Source organism: Phyllobates terribilis, unplaced genomic scaffold (genome assembly GCF_046119375.1).
Source record: "Phyllobates terribilis strain yellow unplaced genomic scaffold, ASM4611937v1 Scaffold_8__6_contigs__length_399053987, whole genome shotgun sequence".
In the NCBI taxonomy this organism is placed as follows: domain Eukaryota; kingdom Metazoa; phylum Chordata; class Amphibia; order Anura; family Dendrobatidae; genus Phyllobates; species Phyllobates terribilis.
In genome coordinates, this window is record NW_027362768.1 from 182,921,466 (window position 1) to 182,933,030 (window position 11,565).

An 11,565-nucleotide genomic window follows, 5' to 3' on the forward strand; every position below is an offset into this window, starting at 1 on the left:
TCTTGCAATTTCCACACTGGCCACTGGGGCTTTTTTTTTACACTCCTACTTCCTGGCCATTGATGAAGAGTTTACAACAGTTTCCTTATCATCAGAGGCAGGATTACAATATAAGGTAACACCTCTATACAAGGCTGCTAACATAGGATCCACTACTCATAATAGGTGATGTCACAGCTCACCTCCTCCTCCTGTATAAAGACTGATAACACCTCTATATACAGTAGATAACACAGGATCCACCATTCACAATAGGTGATGTCACAGCTCACCTCCTCCTCCTGTATAGTGACTGATAACACCTCTATATACTGTAGATAACACAGGATCCATTATTTACAATAGGTGATGCCACAGCTCACCTCCTCCTGTACAGTGATTGATAACACCTCTATATACACCTGATCACACAGGATCCACTAATCACAATAGTGATATCACAGCTCACCTCCTCCTGTACAATGAGTGATAACACCTCTATATACACCTGATCACACAGGATCCACCAATCACAATAGGTGATATCACAGTTCACCTCCTCCTCCTGTACAATGTCTGATAACACCTCTATATACAGCAGATAACAGGATCCACCATTCACAATAAGTGATGTCACAGCTCACCTCCTCCTCCTGTACAATGACTGATAACAGCTCTATATACAGTAGATAACACAAGATCTACCATTCACCATAGGTGATATCACAGCTCACCTCCTCCTCCTCTGCAATGACTGATAACAGCTCTATATACAGTAGATAACAGGATCCACCATTCACAATAGGTGATGTCACAGCTCACCTCCTCCTCCTCCTGTACAATGACTGATAACTCCTCTATATACAGCAGATAACACAGGATCCACCATTCACAATAGGTGATGTCACAGCTCACCTCCTCCTCCTCTTGTACAATGACTGATAACTCATCTATATACAGTAGATAACAAGATCCACCATTCACAATAGGTGATGTCACAGCTCACCTCCTCCCCCTCTCGTCATAATGACACGCTCATTAGATGCTTCAATGCAAGTGATAGGGTCATAGTTTGTTCTGTGTCTAATGCACGTGTGTTGTTTCCTAAAATAAGGGTAGTATGAGACTAACAACGCCCCAGTGGCCGGTGTGCAAATTGCAAGATTTATATTATTTACATACATGTAAGAAAATGCAATTTTTTTACATCCATTTAACACAATAAATTGATTTACTCAATAGGTCGTTTTCCGGTGATTTCCTTCTTTCAACCGTCTGTTTAGGGGTTTATTCATCTAAAAAATAAATACATTTGAGCATGATGTCAGCCGGCAATCAGCTGATCACCAGTCCTGGCTGATGGAACCTGAGTCCTCCCAAAGCAGGGACCACCGTGTATAAGGACTATATGTACTCACCAGATATAAGGTCACAGGATCCCTTAATGGGATGATTGGATGCATTAGATGAGCGTACGATTACAATAAAGTCAATGTCTGATCGCTAGTATAGAACGGAGAACTGTTGTGGTCACTCAATCAGACTCTATGTCCTATTATTGGACTTTTCATCATCTTTAAAATTCCATTTTAAAGGGGCTTAAAACAAATGGCTACTTTTTTTCCCAGAAATAGCGCCACACCTGTCTCTGTTTGGTGTCGGGTATTGCAGTTCAGCTTCACTGAAATTTATGGAGCTGTAATGCAATACCACGCACAGCCTGTGGCCATGCATGGCGCTATTTTTGGGAGACAGCAGCCATGTTTTTCCCATCCTGAGTATAAGATCTAGAAAATACATTTTTCTACCTGGAAAAAGGGGTTGTATAAGTTTATGGCCTTTCCTTTTTTTTTTTTTGCAGTTGGTTCTTACTAGCAACCCTATGCCAGGAAAGAAGCAAAATATAGGGTTCATGAATCTTGCAAACACTGAACCTACTTGAAAATGTGACGTAGGTGAACTGCCTGCTTGGGGTCACACTGTGTGAACGTGGGAGGAGAAACCTGTGCCACGACCACTCCTTTCCACAGACCCCATAGCAGCTGCCAGAGCCGCCTCAGCACGGTGTGGTCTCTTGCACCTCACTGTCAGGTTGGCACTAATTTCAGGATTGCATCTCATGGAGTGTGAAATATCATTGGTTTTAGGCTACTGCGAATGCAAATGTCTTGGTGCACTCAACAAGGTGGGGAGGAAAATTTCGAGTGATAACAGCTTTCTGGATCTGGATAGCGAATCTTCTGTAGATAAAGTATCACAAATGCAAATATTCACAATCAAATGTCAATGTAAATTCATTTTCAGGCCTCACACCTCAATCTGATGTATTTCGAACACAAGTTCATTGTGCAAGTCATAGGAGAAGAATCTAGCCTGGAAGCATTAAATCGGGAAGCTGAGACTTGTCAGGGCAAGGAAGCTGCATGGTAATGAGAAGGGAATGGTAGAGCAACACGCCAAAAAAAACAATAAAAAGAAACAGCAAAATAAGATTATACAGATATGAGATAGACAAATAGATAAACAGATCGATAGATAATAGATATATGATAGATAGATAATAGATAATTGATATATAGATGATAGATAGATAGATAGATAGATAGATAGATAGATAGATAGATAGATAGATAGAGCAATGGGGGCTGAGATGTAACATATGGCTGCATTCTGGATGTTACATAAATCCCTGACACTTTTCCATCCTCCCTTATCTCTCGCCTATTCATATTTTGCTCCTCTCGTTGCACTTTTCTCGCTCACAGAGCTGATTTTTTAACACTGAAGAATCCCAATCCCAGCCATTAACCCTTTATGTGGCACACTACAAGAGCCTGAACATTTCCATCCTGCGTCCCAAAAAAGCTGAATTCGTCCAATAGGAATGGCACTAAAAGGATGAATACTTATCTTATAGGAAAATGCATAACAGTAAATGAATTCTCCACGGTCAGTATTCAATGGAGGAAGACAGACCTCGCACCTATGTCCCCAAAGCAAGCAGGACTTTACCTACATTCAGATTGCTTACATCAAGAAAAGATCAAAGTGACTGTAGAGATAAAGCAATGCATGGAAGTCAATGGTGATGGGGAGTGAAATCAAAACATGCAGAAGAGGATGTATTTTTTTTTTTTGCAAAGGGGGTGAGAGATACAAAGTATCAATTGGTAATTGTGAACATTAATGAAGGAAAGTTTGCAGGGAAGGGAAGCAATGGCTAATGCAGAAGCCATAGAGGACTGGAACTGATCCCCAGCACCATATGTGAACAGCATTTATTAAGACAAGACAAGGTTTAGCTGATAATCTCCATTTACTAATGACTCACAAAGTAGGGTGAGGGCTGTGTTTGCAATGAAAATCCCAACATGTTTAAAGCCCAATGAGCAAATATTGAAATATGCATTGTATTCACAGAGCTGGAATTCTGTAGAATCGATGCAGACAGAAACATATTTACAAATACAAAGATGCAAGTTACATTGTAACAAACTAGTCACAGGAAGGCATCAAAACAATGTATCTTATACTGAACCTGAATGGTTTCTGTAGTATTACTCATAGTGAGAAAACATGGACACACACAGTCTATGAAGGGTCTGATATCAGCTGCATGATATGTATAGCACATGATACATCATATATCCACTACTCTGCTACAATGTATCTACAGACACAGTAAATACAAGCTGCACACCAATGCCTTCTACTGCACCTGAGATAATCACTATTATTATAATCTCATCAGCAATGATAAATCCAGTAAGCTAATGATCATGGCATTACAGATTGTGGTCTCATTAAAGGCTAAGAGGCAAATACCTGCTCAGTGTAAGGAGGCTTTAATACTATTAGCAGCCAGCAGCATCTTATGTTGTGTTTGCACATTAGTCTTTGGGGATGGAGTTAAAACAAAAAGTGCATTTATGACAATTCCTATTCAATGAAGTAATGCAAATGCAACCAAATAACTAGTGCATGGTGGTGGCAGGCTGGGGGTCTGTTCTCTATGTGGAAGAAGTAAACAAAACAGACTGGTTACATTTTGTATTAATAGAAGGGTCTGTAGCTGAGATATGAGCCTGGTCTGCAATTACACAAGCAGCTTTATAATTGTATCATCACCCTGTGATGGGTGCCAACTAACACAATGTACAATTATCAGTACAGAAGACACATGCATTAATAGGGAGCCATTAACCCTTGCAGACAACAGTTGCACACTGCACCACTGCCAGTCCTTACAGGCAGCAGTCTTGCCCCTTGCAGTGATGAAGGATGCCCCCCACCCCCTTCAGATGAGTGCTAGTTACACAACTTCCAGCCTCTCTATCTCTTCCATACAGCTCCCCCTACCTCCATGCACAGACATCTCCAAAAAAAAAAACCAGACCTGAGGTATCCACTGTAGCTCAACACAAGCAAGAATTAGGGAAAAAAAAGTAGTTGTCACTGTGACTGTAGGAAGAAGCAGATCCTGAGCAGAAGAAGAACACAACCCCCAATCTCCACAAGGTTGTCACAGTGCAAAACAAAAAAGAACAGTGCAAAAAAAAAAATAAAAAAAATAAGAAGCAAATTCCAAAGTAACAAGAACATAAGACAAGACAGCACAGAGGGGCAATGCCAGGCGTGGGCACAGGGCTCCTACCTAAGCATGGCTGTCTCTCCTTGCTTGACGACCAGGTTGTCCACTGCTGGCCAGTAGTCCATGCTCTGTCCAGCGGGCAAGCAGGAGGGCAGCAGACAGCACACACTGAGGATGACAGCGGCCAGCCACTGGTTTGAGCAGCAAGCAGCAGCACCCTGCACCAACATCATCATGTCCATCACTGCTGGGGCTGCCCCTGTCAGCCTGGGATCCCTGGCAGAACGCAGGAGGAGGAGGAGGAGGAGGAAGAGTGCAGGGAAGCGCTGCTGCTGGAGAATGAGCAAGGCAAGGCAGCTGCAGCAGCAGCACACGTCCCCCAGGCTCTCAGCCGGTTGCCATGCGGCCGTTTCCCTAGCAACCACAGCCGGGGAGTAGTGCTGGTGCTGCTGCTGCTATAGCAGAGGCAGTGCAACACCCAGCAGCACCCTGACAAGACCCCCTCCTGTCCTCCTGTCACCCTGCCAGCAGGACAGTAAGGGCGAGCTGAGGGGTGCGGGCTGGAGGGGGTTAATTCCTGCCCAGAAAACTTTTTTTTAATTAGCCAGATCCAGGGAAATGGTTAACAAGAGGGAATCTCTTTATTGCCACTGACAGAGCGACTGAAAGCTGTGGTACCAGTCTGCGGCCACAAAACCATTCAAATCAGATGGGAGATCCCGAATGCTTATTATTATTATCAAAAAGTCATCGGCATCACCGATAGGTAAGAATGGAAGTGTCTTTATCAAAGCCGCTGATTTTATATTTTATTTTTTTTTTTTTCAGGCAGAAAATCGTTATAGAAGAAGAAAAGAAAAAAGCACGCCGCCCCTCAGGGCTCCCCCCCACTCACACGGAAGCCCCTGGGACATCAGGATGGAGGCAGGAAAGAGTTAATCCAAAAAAAGAGAATTCAGGCTGAAAGCGAGAAATATGTAGAAATTATAATTATTATTGAGCGGTCGGACTGTGGCACCGGATATCGGTGTGGATTCTGGGTCAACAGCGGAGTTGTCCCTTATTACAGATTCCTAGCATTTTTCTTATTTGTGTGGATTAGCAAGGGTTAAAGGGGTTTGTCTGGTGAAAGGCTTACAGATTGGTGGGGGTCCGACCACTGGTACCTGCATCGAGGGGCAGAAGGGGCCCTTGTATCCCCGTTATCATGGAGTAGCACATGTGCGACCAGCGCACCATCCATTCTCTCTGGGGCCCCCAGCGCTGCTCTCGGCTTTTTCCGGTGGTCCTATAGAGAATAAATGCAGCAATAATCGGGCGTCCGACCTGCAGCTCCCTTTTGCAATGGGGATGAAAGTCCCTCGTCCTGTCAGACCCCACGATCTTTAAGTTATCACTTATCATGCAAATAGGTAATAATTTATTTTCACCAGACATCCCCTTTAAACCAAGGATTCCTTTAGACAGGGAGATGGGAGGGAAGAAAATGGCAGGGCCTATGGCTTGGATACCCAAGGGGGGACCAAAACGTCATTTTCCTTTTTCGAAGGCATTTAGATACAAGGCCAAAGCAAATAGTGCTCCAGGTTTAGGAAAGCCTAAGCATTGCCTGTAGGAAGGGGTTAATAAATCAGACCCCGTCTCCTGCATGCATATGCTTATATACAGTGCCTACAAGTAGTATTCAACCCCCTGCAGATTTAGCTGGTTGACACATGCGGAATTAACTTGGCATTGTGACATTTGTACTGTAGATCAGCCTGGAAGTGGGAAATGCACTGCAGCAAATTTTTTTTTTTTTTTTTTTTGTTTTTTTTAAAAACGTAAAAAGTTAATTCAGAGTGTCATTTATTATTCAACCCCTTAAACCAGAAGAATTCTGTTTGGTCCCCCTAAAGTATTAAGAAGTAGTTCAGGCACCAAGAATAATGAACTTCACATGTGTGGATTAAAGGTCTCTTTTGCCAGCCTTTTCTGACTATTTAAGACCCTCCCCAAACTTGTGAACAGCACTCAGACATGGTCAACATGGGAAAGACAAAGGAGCATTCCAAGGCTATCAGAGACAAGATCGTGGAGGGTCACAAGGCTGGCAAGGGGTACAAAACCCTTTCCAAGGAGTTGGGCCTACCTGTCTCCACTGTTGGGAGCATCATCCGTAAGTGGAAGGCTTATGGAACTACTGTTAGCCTTCCACGGCCAGGACAGCCTTTGAAAGTGTCCTCCCGTGCCGAGGCCAGGCTTGTCCGAAGAGTCAAGGCTAACCCAAGGACAACAAGGAAGGAGCTCTGAGAAGATCTCATGGCAGTGGGGACATTGGTTTCAGTCAATACCATAAGTAACGTACTCCACCGCAATGGTCTCCGTTCCAGACGAGCCCGTAAGGTACCTTTACTTTCAAAGCGTCATGTCAAGGCTCATCTACAGTTTGCTCATGATCACTTGGAGGACTCTGAGACAGACTGGTTCAAGGTTCTATGGTCTGATGAGACCAAGATCGAGATCTTTGGTTCCAACCACACACGTGACGTTTGGAGACTGGATGGCACTGCATACGACCCCAAGAATACCATCCCTACAGTCAAGCATGGTGGTGGCAGCATCATGCTGTGGGGCTGTTTCTCTGCCAAGGGGCCTGGCCATCTGGTCCGCATCCATGGGAAGATGGATAGCACGGCCTACCTGGAGATTTTGGCCAAGAACCTCCGCTCCTCCATCAAGGATCTTAAGATGGGTCGTAATTTCATCTTCCAACAAGACAACGACCCAAAGCACACAGCCAAGAAAACCAAGGCCTGGTTCAATAGGGAAAAAGTCAAGGTGTTGGAGTGGCCTAGTCAGTCTCCTGACCTTAACCCAATTGAAAACTTGTGGAAGGAGCTCAAGAATAAAGTCCACATGAGACACCCAAAGAACCTAGATAACTTGGAGAAGATCTGCATGGAGGGGTGGGCCAAGATAACTCCACAGACCTGTGCCGGCCTGATCAGGTCTTATAAAAGACGATTATTAGCTGTAATTGCAAACAAGGGTTATTCCACAAAATATTAAACATAGGGGTTGAATAATAATTGACCCACACTTTTATGTTTAAAATTTAATAAAATTCAACTGAGCAACATAACTTTTTGGTTTGTAAGATTTATGCTTCTGTTCATAAAACCTACTCTCGTTTGCAGTTTGAAGGCTCTAACTTATTTGCATCTTATCAAACCAGCTAAATCTGCAGGGGGTTGAATACTACTTGTAGGCACTGTAAGCCAGTTTACATAGATCGGACATGACAGTCAGCAAACCCCCTTACATAGATGCCCCCTGACCACACAAGGGTTAAATAAGGGATTTCTTCAGGACATGACCATAATATAGTCGGTGAATTGCGGCTGGAGATTTGCTGCCGCCCTGTTCTAATGAACTGAAGTTTGACCACCAGAGAACCCCATTATGATGTAGGTTGGGGATATTGGACTATTTGAAGTACACTTGCTATCATACATGTAGATGACCCCATAACGAATATTGGGGTCTCCCTGCATCTATGGTGAGCAGTACCCTGCGGGCGACGCAGCCTGGACTCCTCCTCTGCCCTCATTGACTCCAGCTGTTCTTATCTCTGTCCCTTCATTCTCTGTATCCCCATAATCCTTCTCCCTCTCGCTCTCGTTTATCTCGCCTCCCCCTTCTCTCTCTCTCTTTCTGTCAATCTCTGACACTTTCGCACTCGCTCTCTCTTCCATCTCTGTCACTTTGTTTCAATAAATGCTCCTGTCAGTCAAATGGTGCCTGCAAGTCACAGTGTGTCCCCGGCTGACACTCATAATCTTCCTTTTTAGGTTCCTCCCTACGAAGTAGATACAATGTATCAACACTCAGTCATAAACAATATTACATAGAGTCTGTCCTCAACGCAGCATCATCTTATAGAAGCAACAACACAGACATCCATGCAAATTGTATCCTTGTTTAAAGGTATCTGCATCACTGAGCACAATATTACAATTTACATATAAAATGTAATTACACAAAAGGTGCAGTCACCGTGTACACACATTACTGATCCTGCACTGATCCTCAGTTACCTCCTGTATTGTACTCCAGAGCTGCACTCACTATTCTGCTGATGCAGTCACTGTGTACATACATTACATTACTGATCCTGAGTTACAGCCTGTATTATACTCCAGAGCTGCACTCACTATTCTGCTGGTGCAGTCACTGTGTACATACATTACATTACTGATCTTGCGTTACATCCTGTATTATACTCCAGAGCTGCACTCACTATTCTGCTGGTGGAGTCACTGTGTACATACATTACATTACTGATCCTTCACTGATCCTGAGTTACATCCTGTATTATACTCCAGAGCTGCACTCAATATTCTGCTGGTGCAATCACTGTGTACACACATTACATTACTGATCTTGCGTTACATCCTGTATTATACTCCAGAGCTGCACTCACTATTCTGCTGGTGGAGTCACTGTGTACATACATTACATTACTGATCCTGAGTTACATCCTGTATTATACTCCAGAGCTGCACTCACTATTCTGCTGGTGCAATCACTGTGTACATACATTACATTACTGATCCTGAGTTACCTCCTGTATTATATTCCAGAGCTGCACTCACTATTCTGCTGGTGCAGTCACTGTGTACATACATTACATTACTGATCCTGAGTTACCTCCTGTATTATACTCCAGAGCTGCACTCACTATTCTGCTGGTGCAGTCACTGTGTACATACATTACATTACTGATCCTGAGTTACCTCCTGTATTATATTCCAGAGCTGCACTCACTATTCTGCTGGTGCAGTCACTGTGTACATACATTACATTACTGATCCTGAGTTACCTCCTGTATTATACTCCAGAGCTGCACTCACTATTCTGCTGATGCAGTCACTGTGTACATACATTACATTACTGATCCTGAGTTACCTCCTGTATTATACTCCAGAGCTGCACTCACTATTCTGCTGGTGCAGTCACTTTGTACAAACATTACATTACTGATCCTGAGTTACATCCTGTATTATACCCCAGAGCTGCACTCACTATTCTGCTGGTGGAGTCACTGTGTACATACATTACATTACTGATCCTGAGTTACATCCTGTATTATACTCCAGAGCTGCACTCACTATTCTGCTGGTGGAGTCACTGTGTACATACATTACATTACTGATCCTGAGTTACATCCTGTATTATACCCCAGAGCTGCACTCACTATTCTGCTGGTGGAGTCACTGTGTACATACATTACATTACTGATCCTGAGTTACATCCTGTATTATACCCCAGAGCTGCACTCACTATTCTGCTGGTGCAGTCACTGTGTACATACATTACATTACTGATCCTGAGTTACATCCTGCATTATACTCCAGAGCTGCACTCACTATTCTGCTTGTGCAGTCACTGTGTACATACATTACATTACTGATCCTGAGTTACATCCTGTATTATACTCCAGAGCTGCACTCACTATTCTGCTGGTGCAGTCACTGTGTACATACATTACATTACTGATCCTGAGTTACATCCTGTATTATACTCCAGAGCTGCACTCACTATTCTGCTGGTGCAGTCACTGTGTACATACATTACATTACTGATCCTGAGTTACATCCTGTATTATACTCCAGAGCTGCACTCACTATTCTGCTGGTGCAGTCACTGTGTACATACATTACATTACTGATCCTGAGTTACATCCTGTATTATACTCCAGAGCTGCACTCACTATTCTGCTGGTGCAGTCACTGTGTACATACATTACATTACTGATCCTGAGTTACATCCTGTATTATACTCCAGAGCTGCACTCACTATTCTGCTGGTGCAGTCACTGTGTACATACATTACATTACTGATCCTGAGTTACATCCTGTATTATACTCCAGAGCTGCACTCACTATTCTGCTGGTGCAGTCACTGTGTACATACATTACATTACTGATCCTGAGTTACATCCTGTATTATACTCCAGAGCTGCACTCACTATTCTGCTGGTGCAGTCACTGTGTACATACATTACATTACTGATCCTGAGTTACATCCTGTATTATACTCCAGAGCTGCACTCACTATTCTGCTGGTGGAGTCACTGTGTACATACATTACATTACTGATCCTGAGTTACATCCTGTATTATACTCCAGAGCTGCACTCACTATTCTGCTGGTGCAGTCACTGTGTACATACATTACATTACTGATCCTGAGTTACATCCTGTATTATACTCCAGAGCTGCACTCACTATTCTGCTGGTGCAGTCACTGTGTACATACATTACATTACTGATCCTGAGTTACATCCTGTATTATACTCCAGAGCTGCACTCACTATTCTGCTGGTGCAGTCACTGTGTACATACATTACATTACTGATCCTGAGTTACATCCTGTATTATACTCCAGAGCTGCACTCACTATTCTGCTGGTGCAGTCACTGTGTACATACATTACATTACTGATCCTGAGTTACATCCTGTATTATACTCCAGAGCTGCACTCACTATTCTGCTGGTGCAGTCACTGTGTACATACATTACATTACTGATCCTGAGTTACATCCTGTATTATACTCCAGAGCTGCACTCACTATTCTGCTGGTGCAGTCACTGTGTACATACATTACATTACTGATCCTGAGTTACATCCTGTATTATACTCCAGAGCTGCACTCACTATTCTGCTGGTGCAGTCACTGTGTACATACATTACATTACTGATCCTGAGTTACATCCTGTATTATACTCCAGAGCTGCACTCACTATTCTGCTGGTGCAGTCACTGTGTACATACATTACATTACTGATCCTGAGTTACATCCTGTATTATACTCCAGAGCTGCACTCACTATTCTGCTGGTGGAGTCACTGTGTACATACATTACATTACTGATCCTGAGTTACATCCTGTATTATACTCCAGAGCTGCACTCACTATTCTGCTGGTGCAGTCACTGTGTACATACATTAC

General features: G+C 43.3%; 1 protein-coding gene across 2 annotated transcripts in view; it reads right to left on the reverse strand.

The window, feature by feature from the left end:
• NEGR1 (neuronal growth regulator 1) overlaps nucleotides 1-4,948 on the reverse strand; it is an 897,440-nt gene extending 892,492 nt beyond the window's left edge. Inside the window, exon 1 of one of the 2 annotated variants that reach the window (XM_073643895.1) lies at nucleotides 4,634-4,948. In XM_073643895.1, the coding sequence (XP_073499996.1) occupies nucleotides 4,634-4,812 (179 nt within the window). In that variant the 5' untranslated portion in view covers nucleotides 4,813-4,948. The remainder of the gene's footprint in view (nucleotides 1-4,633) is intronic. The other variant, XM_073643896.1, reaches the window with a different exon arrangement.
• Nucleotides 4,949-11,565: the final 6,617 nt, after the last annotated feature.